Source organism: Mandrillus leucophaeus, unplaced genomic scaffold (genome assembly GCF_000951045.1).
Source record: "Mandrillus leucophaeus isolate KB7577 unplaced genomic scaffold, Mleu.le_1.0 Scaffold93, whole genome shotgun sequence".
Lineage (NCBI taxonomy): Eukaryota > Metazoa > Chordata > Mammalia > Primates > Cercopithecidae > Mandrillus > Mandrillus leucophaeus.
The window spans coordinates 3,004,554-3,022,616 of NW_012110141.1; the positions used below are offsets into that span (position 1 = coordinate 3,004,554).

The following is an 18,063-nucleotide window of genomic DNA, read 5'->3' on the forward strand; positions in this document are numbered from 1 at the left end:
GAGTATTGGATGATTTAAAGATTTATTACTCCTCTTTGTTAGGTGTAATAATAATATTGTGATCTTTTTTAAACAAAGTTCTTTTAGGAATGCATACTAAATAAAATATTTATGGTTGACCTAATATAATGTTGGGAATTTGCCTAAATAGTCTAGAGTGAAGAGAGTAAATGGGATTATAGACAGGACAAGACTGGCCGAGACTTGGTAGCTGTTAGTTGTTGAATTGGTTGATATGTACATGGGAGTTCGTTAAACTGCTATCTGTACTTTTGTACATGTTTAAAGATTTACCTAATAGAATATATTTTTAAGTCCATGAAACAAAGACCCATTGCTATTACTCATGAAAGTAAAATGGTCTAATAACGTGACATATTTTAGTAACAAAATATTCACTATCTATATAAATGATGAATTCTGTGCATATGGGATTATTAAGAGTTTTAAAGGGTTACATAAGTTTTGTGGTCATGCGGGGCATTATTTTGTGGGGGCAACATGAGGAGACTGCAAGGATATGATACCCTCAGGATGAGGATAGCTTATTGAGTTCATTGCCCATCATCATCCACCCATGTCATTTTTAGCATATCTCTGATACTGGAGAGAATGGGAGTGAATGATTGTGTTCACATTAGATGCTTGTTTTAGTGTAACTTGGTTTTTCTTGTTAAAGAGAGATGCACTACTTACCACTGTGGCCAAATGAGAGATAGTTTAACCAAATGCAGAGGAGGAAGTGGTCCATCATAAACTAGATTTCTGTGAATGTAGTCTTAAGTACTCATACTCTTGGTATGTTTATCAAGATCTTTTCTGTCCTTTTTACTAGTATTATTATTACTATACAATAATATAGTAACATATTAGTAATATAGTGAAGAGTGGTACAGCCTTCCATGTGTGCTGTCTTATTAGGCCATAAGAAAGGCCAGCACTTTGGCATAGTCACAATTCTGGTGTATGGCTGAGCCCAGACTAAACTATGGTGTCCATAACTGTCCAATATTGTACATATGTTACAGCACAGACATATTCTAATCCCAAAAGGGGTCGCGTAATGTAGCCCTTCCTTTTAACAGATTAAAAAACTGAGGCTGAAGTGATTACAAATGAAGTTAAAACTACCCACACTTTATTTTCCCCCCTGCTTTTGTCTGAGTACACTGAATGGCTAGGGTCTTCCCTCAGAGAGTTAAATTTGGGGTTCATGTGAGGATGTAGGAAATCAGGAAGGGAAACAGTGCATTGTAGAGGAAGAACTAGGCTGAAGGCCTATAGTACTTACAGTACTTCTCAGTTAAACAGGAGAAGCTTTATTCTGAGATTTGCCCAAAAGCAAGTTGATTTGTCATAATAAGTTAAGCGTTAGGCTTGCCTCCCCAACTACCAATTTTTAAAAATTTGTTATAAAATACATTTGCATATCACAAAATTTTTTTTTTTAAAAAAACAATCTTTGAATTACATGTTTTCTTGGAGCCTTCAAAGCATTCAGTTCATGGTTTGAAGATCATTTAAGTTGAATTATGGATTTAGAGACCTAAATGGGGCTACCCTTTTATACTAAATTGTAGAATTTTAATTCCTGATTTCTCAAAGGATTATAGACTACCTGGTTGACCACAGAAAACAGAAGGAAGATGCTGGGCCCCCTAGCCGGATACCTTTGCTGTTGGTTGCCCATTTAGAGGGGTGTCTAGTGTGCCACTGTTAACCCAGGCACATGAAAAGTTTTATTGAGATTTGACTTACATACCATATAATTTACCCATTGAAAGTATACAATTCGGCTGGTCACGGTGGCTCACACCTGTAATCCCAGCACATTGGGAGGCCAAGGTGGGCAGGTCACTTGAGCTCAGGAGTTTGAGACCAGCCTGGGCAACATGATGAAACCCTGTCTCTACTAAAAATACAAAAATTAGCTGGGCGTGGTGGTGGGTACCTGTAGTCCCAGCTACTCGGGAGGCTGAGCTGGGAGGATCACTTGAGCCCAGGAGCTGGAGGTTGCAGTGAGCCGAGATTGCACTATAGCACTCCAACCTGGGCGACAATGAGATCCTGTCTCAAAAAAAAAAAAAAAAAAAAAAAAAAGGATGCAATTCAGTGGGTTTTAGTATGTTCAGAGTTGTACAGCTGTCATCACAATCAATCAATCAATCTTAGAACATTTTTATCATCCCCAAAGACACCCCATACCCATTAGCAGGCATTCCCCATTTCTCCCTTTTCCTAAACCCTCTAGTCTTAGATATTACCTTTTGCTGTTGTTCTTGGTACTTCCAAACCTCATTGGCTGGGGAGGGGGAAGTAGCACTGACCATACATGTCAGGGCTGGACACACATGCACTCAGAACCTCAGTACTCCCAACTAAGGCAGTGGCTGAGTGAGCATCCTTTCAGTATTTCACTTTCTTGAGCTCAAAAGATAGATTAAGTCTATCCAAGGGGTTATAGGCATAGCCCAGAGGTTGGGAGCAACAGATAATTAACTAGTATTGCTCTAAGGCAAAGAATCTGAGAAGCAGAATGAGATAATCCAATAATAAGCCAAAGATACTTAATTCAGCAGAGTCAAGGGAAGGAAGCCTCATGTCTGTGCACTTGCCTGTTAAAAAGGGGTCAAAGCATGAGTTGGATGTTACCTTTACATGCAGCTTAGGAAGTTAGCTACTGTGAAGCTCTCAATTTTTATTCATAAACTTGACTGTTAATGTGAATTCAATAAGAGGTTTTGTGGTATTCTTTATTTTATCAAGGGGCAAGAACATATTTCCTGCATCTCACAAATGGCCCTTTTAAGTTTTCTTTATGATGAATACAGACCATACTTAGACAGCTACAACATAAAGCTTTAAAAGACTGTTTAACATTTTGTATATATTTAGTGTAAATCCCTCATTTTGTCTCTGGCGTACAAAATCTCACTTCTATTTTTAAGTATAATATTTTAGCTGTGAGAAAAACACAGTAATCTTTGCAGAGTACCATAATAGGAATATAGAAGTCCATGGAACCAAAGTTCATTTTCTTCGGGTTGTCCAATGGATCAGTGTATTTCAATGTTGTAAATAATTAATAACCAAGGAAATTGTAAGCTCATTCAGGATTTTCCAAGGTCACTGTTAGAACTTCTTAAACAGAAGAAAGCTATGTTACTTGGAGGAAAACCTGAAGCATCCTTGCTCACAAAATTTGCTTAATGGTTATTTTTGGCTTTAGAAGTGATAATACATTACAGAGGCCATGGCAATGTAGTTTAAAAGAAATCCTGATTTACCTGCAGTCTGATAATTTTAGGGGTACAATTTACCCAACTTGCTTGTCTCGTTTATCTCCATTAGGTCCATAATACATATTGCTGAAGAAATGGCATATGTTGTACTTTGTTGGTATTTTATATCTGTGCTGTAAATTTCTGTTTTAGATGGGCCATGTAGTGTAGTGACTGAGGCCATAGGCTTTGAAAGCAATCTTCTGAGCTTGCATCCAGGCTTCACACTTGCTTGGTGTGCGGCCTTGGGCTAGTTAATTTCACTACTCTGTCTTGGTTTCTCATCCATAAGACGGGCATCATAGCAATACCTACCTTGCAAAGTTTGTGTAATCATGAAATGACCTAATTCAGGTAAGGTACTTGGAAAGTAACTGATTAATGCATAGTAAGTGCTATTATGTAAGATATACTTTGTTCTGAGTAGAAAAAACTGGTTGAGTTTGTTTAATCCATATGTATATTCTAAAATGTGTAAGTCTATCAAAATGATATACAGTCAGCTCTCCATATCTGTAGTTTCCACATCCATGAGTTCAACTAACCACGTATAGGAAATATTTGAGGGATAAAATGGATGGTTACATCTAAACATGTGCAGGTTTTTTTTCTTGTCATTATTCCCTAAACAATATAGTATAACAACGATTTGTGTAGCATTTACGTTGTATTAGGAATTACAAGGAATCCAGAGATGATTTAAAATATATAAGAGGATGTACATAAGGCGTATGCAAATACTATGTCATTTTGTATCAGGGACTTGAGCATCTGTGGATTTTGGTATCCAGGTGGAGGGTGTCCTGGAACCAATCCTCTACAGATACCAAGGGACAACTTTATGTTTAAGTGTTACTTTTAGTATTTTATTGGAGGTAGCCAACAGTATATTAGTGTATATTTTTCTTATTTGTGATATACCTGTCTATGTAAATGATCTTTAGAATCTTGCTCGGTCACCCAGGCTGGAGTGCAATGGTGCGATCTCGGCTCAATGCAGCCTGCACCTCCTGGGTTTAAGCAGTTCTTGTGCCTCAGTCTCCTGAGTAGCTGGAACCACAGGTGTGCGTCACCACACTCAGCTAATTTTGGTATTTTTAGTAGAGACTGGGTTGGTCAGGCTGATCTCAAACTCCTGGCCTCAAGTTATCCACTCACCTATGCCTCCCAAAGTGCTGGGATTACAGGCATGAGCCATGACAGCTTGCGTATATTTGTTTTAGATGTATCTTTGTTCCTGAAAACACACATTTTTTGTTCTTGGCTTTTTTTTTTTTTGAGACAGATTCTTGCCCTGTCACCCAGGCTGGAGTGCAGTGGCATGATACTGGCTCACTGCAACCTCCGCCTCCAGAGTTCAAGGGATTCTCCTGCCTCAGCCTCCCTAGTTGCTGGGATTACAGGCACCTGCCATCACGCCCGGCTAATTTTTGTATTTTTGTAGAGATAGGGTTTCACCATGTGGCAGGAATGGTCTTGAACTCCCGACCTCAGGCGATTTGCCCGCCTCAGTTTCCCAAAGTGCTGAGATTACAGGCGTGAGCCACCACACCCAGTCGAAAACACTTTTTAAAAACATTTCTTAAAGTTAGCTTTTCTGAAAATAAACATTCTAAAAATCTATTTTTAGCTTTATCACATCCTATAATGTGAACTCAGACAGCTACATGGTTAATAGTTTTAATTGCATTCATTAAAAGGAGTTTAGTATTCAAAGATATGCCAACATTTTCTTGCGTCTACCAAAGTCTTAATTCAAATATCACAGAAATGAGTATAAGTTATGTCAAATAGCATCCTTAACAAACATGGCTCTGGAAATTAATGCAGACCTTTTTGTTTATATTTCTATAGCTACAATCAACCTAAATTCAGCCAATGATAGCTGGTTCGGCAGCTTAAAGGACACTATTCAGCATCAGCAAGGAGAAGCGGTTTGGGTCTCTGAAGGAAAGGTATGTGGCATGGATATGCTGCTATGAGGTGAGAGTCCCTGTTCTGAAACTTTCCTGAAGAGGGCAGTGAATGTAGTCAAGCCACGCCCATTTGAAGTGATGCTCACATGTGTGCTAATCAAGTTTGAAATTTCATAAATTCTCTGATCAACTAATAAAAATGAAGGGACTTTTAAAAGAAGAGCAGAATGTGACGTGTGCAGCCCTACATTCACTTCCCTTTTACTTTTAACGTAGTAACTAGTGTTATATTCCAAGTACACTAATCAGAGCTTACAAGATCTCATGCTGAGCTCCACAGCTTACTAAGGACGTGGGAAACTTAGAGTGCAGATGAGAGGTGAGGTCAAGCAACTTGGAGAATACGGCTAAACATTAATAAAAAGAAGAAAAGCTAATGGAGTCGGAATTACTTAGACAAAAAGGTTGGTTGAGAATGTGCCATCGTTCTGAGAGTTTGAATGGGTGATATGAGAGTGTTAGGGAATTTGTCTAGGCCTCCAGAATTGGATCGCTTCTCCCTGGTGGAGATAGCTCACACACGGCTGCGCTTCAGGGAGGAAAGAGGGAGATTCTGTGGCCCCTTTTATTCTAGAAGCTTTTGGTGCTAGTATCCTGTACACCAGCTGAACTGAGTAGTTTTGTGAGACTTTACAGTGACTGATTTTGTTGCAGAATTGACTAAGTCTTGCTCTTTGAGAACTAGATGTTTAGTCAAAGTATCTGGCATCTATGGCGTGCTTCCAGCTTGGAAGGCTCTATGCAAGCTTCCCTGGGGAGGACAAGTTGAACAGGACATACCTTCTGCCTTTGAGGGTCTGAGAATCTTGTAGAGGCATGGATGTGAGTGTAGCACAAGGCAGTGTGCATGTGTTGATATTACTAGGAGAATGGTACCAGGAGAACAGGCTGTGGAGGAGCTGGATTCAGAAGAAAAGCAAGACAGTCTGAGGCAGTGTGGCTTAGCTGCGGTATGTAGGATGGATGGTAGCACAGATAGGCTGTAGGGCCCCTAATTTGAGTTCCTGCACAAAAATGTCCATAATATCAACATTGTACCAAAGCCAAGTGATTTCAGGGAGAAAAATAAAAGATGCCTTCCCTGGCGAGCACATCAAGGTTTCAGTCGCTTGGCTGTGTCCTTGGGAATTTTCTTGAGTCCCTACTCCCAGGAGCCACGTCAGACCCCACTGACCCTCCGACACAAATTCCTCTAGATGGAAGGGATGGATGATGACCCTGAAGACCGCATGTCCTACTTAACCGCCATGGGCGCGGACTATCTGAGTTGCGACAGCCGCCTCATCAGTGACTTTGAAGACACGGACGGCGAAGGAGGCGCCTACACTGACAATGAGCTGGATGAGCCAGCCGAGGAGCCGCTGGTGTCGTCCATCACCCGCTCCTCGGAGCCGGTGCAGCACGAGGAGGTGAGGCGAGGCAGGCCACGGGCAGGAGCAGGAGAGCCTGGTGTTTTCCTTGCACTCTCGTGGACAGCTGTGTGTTCAGGGTGCTGTGGAAGGCATTCCTAGGGGTTGGAGCAGATGACTTCCAGGGAGTCTCTCGCTCTGAGTCCACGCTGGCATGGTTGAGTCTGTGGGAAAGTGGGACAGGCAGGTGGACTTCAGAAGAGCTTGAGGGGCCAGCACTCCTCATACCCATGCCCTCAGGTGCGACGGATAAACAGAATGGCTTTATGTGCCGGCTGTCCAAATTACTAGCGGAACATTCCTTCCCATGCAGTATTGTTGTATGTACTTGTAACCTTTGATTAGGTTTCTCTCTGTACTCTTAGATGTCCTTGCTTTTCTTCCCCATCCTGCTTTTAACCTTTCTAATCTTGCCAAAGCTCTTGAGTGTTTCCCCATCAGTTTCCTTCTCTCTTGTATTTCAGTTTTTTATTTGAGTTCATGATCAAACCTTCATCTGATCACATGTACTGGGCATCCACTGTGATTAGATAGCTTATGGGATCCTTGAAATCACATTGACAGACACTGTAAAGTCACAGCCAAGTTAGCAATTATTAGTTGCACCTCAGAGAATGCTGGAATAATGATCTTTGTAGATGGGATTGTTCATATATTTGGATAATTATTGCTGTGGATTTCTCTCTAGCATCTTAGCTCATTCCAGTAAATGATTTTTTTTCTTTATGAAATAGAACTACCCTAAAAAAACCACAAAAAACCCAAAACAACAAACTGAAGGGGGAGAAAAATACACCATTACCACAGCAACAAATTAGTTTATGCTAGACAAGTTGTAAAGAATAAATTAACTCCCAAATGCCTATAGACATAGATATTAGTGACACAAGAGATTTTAGACTTTTGGAGAGTTCTTAAAAAACTGTGCTTTAACGGAAGAGACTCTACATTGGATGCAGCCAGTTTTTAAAAATGTGTCTGAAGCATTTGGTGATGGTGTCTGCCTGTCCAGTAAAGAAGCACCGGCTCGGGACCTCAACTTCTGAACTTACTCAAGTTTGCAGAACTCCTCCAAAGCAGTCGAGTGCTCTATTCTCTCTGCTTGGATATTCTTGTTGTGAATGAACCTTTATGTCTTGTAGAGCATAAGGAAACCCAGCCCAGAGCCACGAGCTCAGATGAGGAGGGCTGCTAGCAGCGATCAACTTAGGGACAATAGCCCGCCCCCAGCATTCAAGCCAGAGCCGCCCAAGGTACGTGGCTGGGAAGCCCAGAATGGGAAGGAAGAGGAAGCAGATGCCTCTGGAACCTCCTGGACAGCCAGGGAGGAGCATGCAGACTGAGATGGTGTTTAATTACGGTTCTGACTCACTGTGTTCTCTATTAGAGCCTGTCTTTTGGCCTGTTGGGTGAATCCCCCACATTAGGGAAGGGCAAAAAGGAAGGAAAGGCAATATTAGGAGAACATATAATTTTAGGGCTGTTAGTGTTATTTTTTTTGTTGTTAAAAGATTGTAAAGAAAAAATACTGCATACCTAGAATCACCAATCGCAGAATCTGTTTTTCTTTTGCTGTCCAGCTAAAGTTTTTTGTCCACAGTCTGATTTAGATGCTCCAGATAATTCTTTTTTTTTTTTTTTTTCTTGAGACGGAGTCTCGCTTTGTTGCCCAGGCTGGAGTGCAGTGGCCCGATCTCGGCTCACTGCAAACTCCGCCTCCCAGGTTCATGCCATTCTTCTACCTTAGCCTCCTGAGTAGTTGGGACTACAGGCACCCGTTATACACATCTAGATGTGTATAAGAGACAGGTTTCACCGTGTTAGCCAGGATGGTCTCTATCTCCTGACCTCGTGATCCGCCCACCTCGGCCTCCCAAAGTGCTGGAATTACAGGCGTGAGCCACCGCTCCCGGCCTAGATGCACCAGATAATTCTTACTGGTGATTTGCTAAAGAGAATAATCATTACCACTGCTTACAATGCCTCTCTTTAAGAGAGCTGCTTATTTGTTTAATAATCATTATCCAGAACAGAAAGACACAAGAGCTTATATCAAAATATTATTTACCTCCAGTCAGAATCAGAGCTATGACTCTATGTTTTTCCTTATACCCAAATAAAATCTATTTAACTCAATAATTTATTATTTATTGTTACTATTTTTTGAGATGGAGTCTCGCTCTGTTGCCCAGGCTGGAGTGTAGTGGTGCAGTCTTGGCTCACTGCAACCTCTACCTCCTGGGCTCAAGTGATTCTCTTGCCTCAGCCTTCCGAGTAGCTAGGACTTAGATGCGTGCACCCCTACATTCAGCTAATTTTTGTATTTTTAGTAGAGACGCGGTTTCAACATGTTGGCCAGGCTCGTCTTGAACTCCTGGCCTCAGGTAATCCACCCACTTTGGCTTCCCACAGTGCTGGGATTACAGGTGTGAGCCACTGCGCCTGTCCTAACTCAATAATTTAGATGAGAAGAAAGCCATAATTGATTGTGTGAGCCATCAGAAGTAGTAAATGTGATGTGGTACTAAGTAATAATAATAAGTGACCTCATAAAATACATCAGCGAAAATTTGCAAGCTGGGCAAGACGAAGTGTGAAGGAGAAGTGGCTGCTAGCGTGAAGCAGTGCTCCCCTCGCTCCCCACCCCAGTCTCATTCCTCAGCTGGACATGGGTCTCACCTGGGCCGGCTCATGTACCCTCGGTGCAGCAGTGACCTCAGAAGCCTACTCTTGCAGTCCCAAAGCCTGAATTGTTCTGAGATCTTCTCCAAGATGCTAACCTCTTCTAGAACAAAATTATTCCAGGTCTGATCTTACCTCCGGCAATCACAGCCCTCCCAGCACTTTCCCTGCGCCTTTTTGGCTTCCTGGCATTCCTAATAATCTAATGTAGGAAGGGAGGTAGGGCTCAGGAAGCCTGGCCAGTGGCCGTTTACCCTGCTGTATTACATTCCTTGTCAGAATGGCATTTGTGGACCACCTTTGGAAACTGATCAGGAAATGGAGTGCATTAAATCACTAATACAGATTTGAAAATAAAGTTAAAAGCCCAAGGTAAAAACGTGTCATTGCTCTCTGCAGGCCAAAACCCAGAACAAAGAAGAATCCTATGACTTCTCCAAATCCTATGAATATAAGTCAAACCCCTCTGCCGTTGCCGGTAATGAAACTCCTGCGGCATCTACCAAAGGTTATCCTCCTCCTGTTGCAGCAAAACCTGCCTTTGGGCGGCCTATACTGAAGCCCTCCACTCCCGTCCCTCCTCAAGAGGGTGAGGAGGTGGGAGGGAGCAGTGAGGAGCAAGATAATGCTCCCAAATCAGTCCTGGGCAAAGTCAAAATATTTGAGAAGATGGATCACAAGGCCAGATTACAGAGAATGCAGGAACTCCAAGAAGCACAGAATGCAAGGGTAATTGTTTTTAAACTACGCATCCTCAATAAGAGTTTTAAATAAGTCTGATTTCAGTATAACAGCGGACAGCCCCTTTTCCACTGCTGCAGATGTGACAGGGTTGTTCACACACACGGCACCCAAGGCAGGGGCTGTGTGTGTCACTTCAGATTGCCAGCTCCCAGCACGTCCCTTGTTCTTCCAATGAAGAAAACTTGACAATATAGGGGAAGAAGATTCTGCTCTTTATGCACAGGACTTTGTATAGGGTTCTGGAATGAGGAAGTGTGAGGAGAGAATCGGTGCCTCTCAGAAGTCGTTTTAATTAGAATGTGATTTTTTTTTCTTTTCTTTTAAACATGTCTTCATTAGCTCCCAGATGTGCCATGGAAACCAAGCAAACTTTGGGTGCTAAAACAGAAAGGCCCATAGGTTGTACTTTCTGAGCTGTTTGAATTGGTTTACCATGTGCACATAGAACTTTTCAGACATCAAAGAAGAATTTAACTAAAGGTCTGTGGAGTATATTTGCCCAGTAGATGTGGGAGTTTTCTTTCAGGTCTAGCACAACAACAGCAGTACATCTGAGCATTTTTCTTTCCTTGTGGTAAAATATACATAACATAAAATTTACCATTTCAACCACTTTTTTCTTTTATTTGTTTTGTTTTTGTTTTTGTTTTTGTTTTTGTTTTGTTTTGTTTGAGACAGGGTCTCCCTCTGTCACCCAGGCTGGAGTGTAGCAGTGCGATCACAGTTCACGGCAGCCTCAACCTCTTAGGCTCAGGAGATACTCCCTCCTCAGCCTCCTGAATAGCCGTGACCACAGGCACATGCCACTGCACCCCGCTAATTTTTCATATTTTTTGAAAAGACAAGGTTTTGTCATGTTGCTAGGCTGGTCTCTAACTCCTGGGCTCAAGCAATCCACCCTCCTCAGCCTCCCAAAGTGCTGGGATTACAGGCATGAGTCACTGCACCCAGCCTCAACCATTTTAAAATGTTCAGTTCAGCAGCATTAAGTACCTTCACATCGCTGTTAGCCATCACCACCATCCATCCCCAAAACTTTTTTATCCTCCCCACGTGAAACTCCATACCCATTAAATACTAACTCACCATTCTCCTCTCCCCACAGTCCCTGGCACCCACCCCTCTACTTTCTGGTTTCTGTGACTTGGACAGTGTAGAAACCTCCTATAAGTAGAATCATACACTATTTGTCTTTTTGTGATTGGCTTATTTCCCTTAGCATGATGTCCTCAAGGTTCATCCAGGTTGTAGCATGTGTCAAAGTTCCATTCCTTTTAAACAGTTTTCCTGTCTGATGTGCACTGCACATAACCGTGGAAATGAGGAAGCCGCCTCTGTGTTTCCTCTTCTTGAAATGGGATGGGAAAATAAGTAGGATATGGGGAAAGGGTGGGACCAGCAGGAAACCAGCATGCAGAGTGCCCAGTGGTTCATTCTTTTGCTCTTGTTCTTTTCTTTTTTAATTACCACAGATCGAAATTGCCCAGAAGCATCCTGATATCTACGCAGTTCCAATCAAATCACACAAGCCAGACCCCAGCCTGCCCCAACACACGAGGTAAGGGCTGCCCAGCAGGCGCAAGTCTAAGGCGGGGACTTCTCAAGGACTGGGACTCGAAGAAAGAATTTCCTTTACCCAAATTTCAGGGTAACAGGAGGATTTTTTTCCCACAGGATGACTGTTTGTCTTACTCATTCCATCAAATTTAATTGTAAAGATTACAGAGTCAAAACTTCTGCATAGTTTGCTTGTGTGCTAAAACTCTGACAAAGTGTAATCATCGATGTTTCAAGCCAGTACTTTTGACACATTGGAGTCTGGTTATGTTACATTGCCCATGGTTAGCACATGAGCAGAATTCCTGGGGCTTAGACCTGTTTTGTCGCTGTTTGTTGCCTCTCAGCCAAGCTTCTTAATTCCTTTGCATCATCCAGCAAAGTCAGACCACTTGTGCTGCCCTGAGGTCTGAAGGGACCGTGACAAGCAAATGAGCAGTCTCGGTAAATGTCACACAAACGGAAGGAATGTTCACAGTGTCTTCCTGCTGAAGTTTTATACTGGATTGCTTCCTGCTTCCGAGAATAGAAAAAAAGTCACATTTTCTTGTGGCCATTCTTTTTTTTTGGAGACAGAGTGACTGTCGCCCAGGCTGAAGTGCACTGGTGCAATCTCAGCTCACTGCAACCTCCGTCTCCCAGGTTCAAGCAATGCTTGTGCCTCGGCCTCCAAGGTAGCTGAGATTACAGGTGTGTGCCACCACACCCAGCTAATTTTGGTATTTTTAATAGAGACGGGGTTTCACCATGTTGGCCGGGCTGGTCTCGAACTCCTGACCTCCGTCCGCCTCGGCTTCCCAAGATGCTGGGATTACAGGTGTGAGCCACTGTACCTGGCCTCTTGTGGCCATTCTATCTGGAAGCTGAAGTCTAGTTTTCCAGCAATAGGAAACTGGAAGCAAATTTCTTCTTTACCAGTTGAATGGTAACACAGTCAACCAGGTTGCCTCTGACAACAAAGAGTTCTTGGGTATGACAGACTGAAACTGACAGAGAACTCTCGCTGCTGGGTGAGACTAGCCAGGGAGCTTAGGGGTGAGGAGGGCTCCCCCTGTCCAACAGGGAGATTCTTAGGTCAGGGGCACCTGGCTGGCTTCCTCACTCACCGCCCAAGTGGGCATTGGATTTGACTTATTACGAACCTGGAGCAGGACCCGGGATGCCTCTGGTTGCTCTGTAGAATGTGGCTCAGAGGTAAGTGATCTGCTCAGTATGCTCAGCCGCTGTGCTCCGAGCCATGCCTCCCTGGGCAGCCGGAGGAATGGATGTGCTCGAAATGTCTTTAACACCCTTTCTTTGTTAGTTCCAGACCCCCTGAGCCACAGAAAGCTCCTTCCAGACTTTATCAGGATACCAGAGGAAGTTATGGCAGTGACGCCGAGGAAGAGGAGTACCGCCAGCAGCTGTCAGAACACTCCAAGCGCGGTTACTATGGCCAGTCCGCCCGATACCGGGACACAGAATTATAGGTGTCTGAGCGTGGATTCTCCCGGGCCCGCCTGCCACGGCATCGGACTAGCCGGTCCTGCCAGGCCGCCGGGATGGTTCTTCTCCAGATAGAATGCACCATGGAGACGTGGTGGTACTCTAGCTTGTGTGTCCTCGTAGAGAACCCAGGGGACAGCCGGTGCAAATTCAGAACTGAAGGCTCTGTTTGTGGGACTGGGTTAGAGGAGTCTGTGGTTTTTTGCTCAGAATTAAGCAGAACACCATAGTCAGATCCTGTTACTTGCTTTCAGTGGACCAAAATCTGCATTCTGTTTGCATACTTTTAATATGTATATTAAGAAGCAATAACTATTTTTCCTCATTAATAGCTGCCTTCAAGGACTGTTTCAGTGTGAGTCAGAATGTGAAAAAGGAATAAAAAATACTGTTGGACTCAAATTAAATTCAAAGAAGTACTTTATTACAACTCTCTAAAGTGCCTTGGATGAGAAGTGTCTTAAATTTTCTTCCTTTGAAGCTTTAGGCAGAGCCATAATGGACTAAAACATTTTGACTAAGTTTTTATACCATCTTAATAGCTGTAGCTTTCCCTGCACTGTGTCATCTTTTCAAGGCATTTGTCTTTGTAATATTTTCCCTAAATTCAGACTGTATATATCATAGCTATACTTGATAGTTTGGCTATAAGTGCTCAATAGCTTGGAGACCAAGAAGTTGGTGTTGAAATTTTTTGTTTGTTTAAAACCAAGTGCTGCACAAAAGCAGATACTTGAGGAAAACACTATTTCCAAAAGCACGTGTATTGACAACAGTTTTATAATTTAATAAAAAGGAATACATTGCAATCCATAATTTTCTTTGTGGTGGATTTGTATGCTACTTTCTATTTTAAATACAACTTTTATTTCAGTTCCCAATCATAGAAGTGAGTACTTACTCCTTGTCGAACATTGGAAAATGGAAACGTGAAAAAGAAAATTATACCCATAATCCCATCCCTCAGATAATTTTGGTGTATTTTCTCCAATTACGTATTTGTGGATGTCTGTGTGTATGATGCTTGAGGGTGTACTGTGTTTGTAGTTCTATTTCGTATTTTTTCTGTTTATCTTTCTATCACTAACGGTTCTCAGGTGGTTACGACTGTGCAACAAGGTAGTTAAAGCGTGGTGCACACATCGTCATTAACAACCACAGAGCAATGTATCCCATGACTGCTTCATAAGTGAACAATTCTCCTATTGTTAGCTGTTGGGATTATTTCCAGTTTTTTGCCCTTTTTTTTTAATACATGAAATGCACCTCTTTGTATGTAATCCAGTTTTGTATATCATTGATCAACATTTCAGTATTTTTCTGCAGGCAAGTTCTCAGAAGTAGAATTACCGAGTAAAAGTATAGGAACATTTTTAAGGCCCTTGATGTTTACTGCCAAATGGCTTCCTAGGAAAGTTGCATCAATTTACACCCCCACATCCACTCTTCCTCTTCTTCTTTTCTTTTCCTTTCTTTTCTCCTCCCTCCCTCCCTCCTCTCTCTCTCCTTTTCTTTCTTTCCCTTTTTTTTTTTTTTGACAGGTTCTTGCTTTGCTGACCCCAGGCTGGTCCTGGTCTTGAACTCCTTTAGCGATCCTCCCACCTCTGCCTCCCAAAGTGCCGGGATTACAGGCGTGAGCCACCATGCCCAAACACCACTTAAATTCTTGAAGTACTGAAATAAATTTAGAACTTAAGCAAGACAGGTTAGGAATTTAGGCTTGTATTAATAAAAAGAACAATGAATTTGGAAAAGGAGAAAAAGAGTCTTGGTTCCATTAAGGATCTTTTATGATATGAATTGACACAAAGGAGTTAGGCTTGTGTTTTAGTGGAGTTAGAAATTTGGCTTACTGGTAACTGAGTTACACTATAAAGGTGTCCTTGTTTATGTCTCTTCCAGTATGGGTGCTGTCACTTATAAATCATTTAATGTATCTTGAATTTCTGAACACTCCTCGGGGCACTGACTAACATTTGCACATTCCATAAATAAAAGCTACCTTTTGTGAATAGGAGAAAAATGTACTAGTTAACTATACGATAATACTGTTGGCTTGTGTTCTTTAAATCCGGGAATGAGCGCTTTGCAAACGTAGGTGGGGAGGGGAGGAGGCTTTTGGCAGGAGCTAGGTTGTCATCTGGTTCCAGCAATTTTGTGAGGCAGGCAGTGCCTCTGTTCCTGAGGATGTCCAGCAGCATGCCTGATGGACCCCCGGCACCTTCGCCACCCCTTTTTATTCATACCCTCCTTGGTTCTGGAAAGATGTAAAGCTGCCTACAGTATACATGGAGCATAATGAAAAAAAATGATGGTAAGCAAATGAAGAAACAGGGAGAAGAGTAGCAGTAGAGGGAAGATGGGGCCATGAGTGAGAGCTGTGTTCAGTTTCTGCACTGTCAGGATTCTGCAGCTCTCCAGAAGCCAGTGTGGCCCCGGCGGCACCTGCATCTGTGATAGAATTATGCCTATGCTTCTAGCCCAGTGAGATAGATGAGCGATGGGTCTTCCAGAATGACATCAGGTGCTACTGATGTCACTAACATCAGTAGTAATTTGACACTAACAAATTCTTCATAGGAAGAAAAGTTGGTTAGGAACGGTCCATTTAAGCAATTACAGTTGTCTTTTGAGAGGTTCCCAGTCAATCCTCCCTGTCCCCTTCGAACCTCTTTTCAGTTGGGGTCATTTTGCCAGTTCTAGCTTTCATATACATATAAAGAGAGATTTATTTTAATGAATTGTCATACAGGATTGTAGGGGATTGGTAAGTCTAAAATCTGAAGGGTAGACCAGCAGGCTGGAGAACCAGGGGAGAGAGACAGTCCAATCCTCCTAGCTAGTGTGAGGTCCGTCTTTGTTCTGTTAAGGCCTTCAACTGATTGGATGAGGCCTACTTACATTTCAGAGGACAATCTGGTTTACTCAAAGTCCACCAATTTAAGTGTTAATCTCCTAAAATAACAACGACAGCAACAAAACTTTTACTGAAACAACCAGAATAATGTTTGACCAAATATTTGGGCACCATGGCCCAGCCAAGCTGATGCATAAAAATTAACCATCACAATCCCTCATCCCGTTTACCATGTAGGCCACCCTGCAGCCATCCTTTTTGTTTAGTGTTAAAGCATAAGTGAATGAATCAACCAGAAAAAGGAAGAATTAATTACATATATTTACACATACGTATAGGTTTTATACAATATATATACTCTGGATATACATATATTATAAATTTTTTATTTTATTATATTTTGAGACACAGTCTCACCCAGGCTTAAGTGCAGTGGTGCAGTCACAGCTCACTGCAGCCTCGATCTCCTGGATTCAAGCAATCCTCTCACCTCAGCCTCCCAAGTAGCTGGGACTACAGGTTTGTGCCAGCATGTCTGACTAGTTTTTGTATTTTTTGTAGAGAAGAGGTTTCACCATGTTGCCCAGACTGGTCTTGAACTCCTGGGCTCAAGCGATCCATACACTTCGGCCTCCCAAAGTGCTAGAACTACAGACTACAGAACTACAGAGCCACCGCGCCCAGCCTATATTTTGTTTTAAATAAAGATGAGCAAATTTAATTTTAATGAATAGAAAAGCATTAAAAATGGGCTGGGTGTGGTGGCTTACGCCTGTAATCCCAGCATTCTGGGATGCTGAGGCAGGTGGATCATCTGAAGTTAGGAGTTCAAGACCAGCCTGGCCAACATGGTGAACCACCGTCTCTACTAAAAATACAAAAAAATAGCTGGGCGGGCTAGCGGGTGCCTGTAATCCAAGAGGCTGAGGCAGGAGAATCGCTTGAACTCGAGGGGCAGAGGTTGCGGTGAGCCGAGATCTCACTATTGTACTCCAGCCTGGGCAACAAGAGCAAAACTCTGTCTCAAAAAAAAAAAGAAAGAAAAGCCTTAAAAATGAAGAAACAAAAACGAATGAAATTTGAATAATAGAATTGAAACCCCAATAAAAATAAAATACTTCACATTTAAAAATAATATTCAGTGAAATAAATGAGACAAAAGGCTGAATGGCAAAAATATGCATATATGTTTGTGTATATATACAGAGACAGATAAAACGTCTTATTTCCATCCTGCCTTTTATTTTAAATCTCATTTATACATACATAGATATAAAATTGGTACATTTTATATTCCCCACACTAGTGACTGCAAAGGCAGTTATAGCACTTTGGCATTTATTTTGTGCAATAAGAAGTGAAATGTGGTTTGATTGCTTCTGCACTGTCCTCGGATGCCATTCCGCCTTCTAGAGTCCAGGTTGCTCTGTCCTAAGTTTGAGTCTCTCTAAGAAGGATAACTGGGGAAGAAGGTCGTGACTGAAAGAAAGTATCATGGGGCCGGGTGCAGTGGCTCATGCCTGTAATACCACCACTTTGAGAGGCCGAGGCAGGTGGATCACTTGAGGTCAAGAGTTCGAGACCAACCTGGCCAACAAGGTCAAACCCTGTCTCTACTAAGTAAAATACAAAAATTAGCTGGGCATGGTGGCAAGCACCTGTAAGCCCAGCTGCTCAGGAGGCTGAGGCAGGAGAATCACTTGAATCCAGGAGGCAGAGGCTGCAGTGAGCTGAGATCACACCACTGCACTCCACCCTGGGCAGCAGAGCGAGACTGCATCTCAAAAAAAAAAAAAAAGACCGGGTGTGGTGACTCACGCCTGTAGTTCCAGCACTTTGGGAGGCCAAAGGGTGGGGGGGGGGGGTGTTGAATCACCTGAGGTCAGGAGTTCAAGACCAGCCTGGCCAACGTGGCGAAACCCCATCTCTACTAAAAATACAAAAATTAGGCATGATGGTGCTTGCCTGTAATCCCAGCTACTCAGGAGGCTGAGGCTGGAGAATCGCTTGAACCTGGGAGGTGGAAGTTGCAGTAAGCCAAGATTGCACCATTGCACTCCAGTCTGGGCGAG

General features: G+C 42.6%; 1 protein-coding gene across 1 annotated transcript in view; it reads left to right on the top strand.

Annotated features, from left to right (window-relative positions):
• TJP2 (tight junction protein 2) overlaps positions 1 to 13,946 on the top strand; it is a 104,319-nt gene extending 90,373 nt beyond the window's left edge. The window contains exons 16-21 of the mRNA XM_011970198.1: positions 5,076 to 5,236; positions 6,454 to 6,666; positions 7,809 to 7,919; positions 9,748 to 10,077; positions 11,565 to 11,650; positions 12,953 to 13,946. Coding sequence (XP_011825588.1) covers positions 5,076 to 5,236; positions 6,454 to 6,666; positions 7,809 to 7,919; positions 9,748 to 10,077; positions 11,565 to 11,650; positions 12,953 to 13,118 — 1,067 coding nt within the window. The 3' untranslated portion in view covers positions 13,119 to 13,946. The remainder of the gene's footprint in view (positions 1 to 5,075; positions 5,237 to 6,453; positions 6,667 to 7,808; positions 7,920 to 9,747; positions 10,078 to 11,564; positions 11,651 to 12,952) is intronic.
• The last annotated feature ends 4,117 nt before the right edge of the window (positions 13,947 to 18,063 follow it).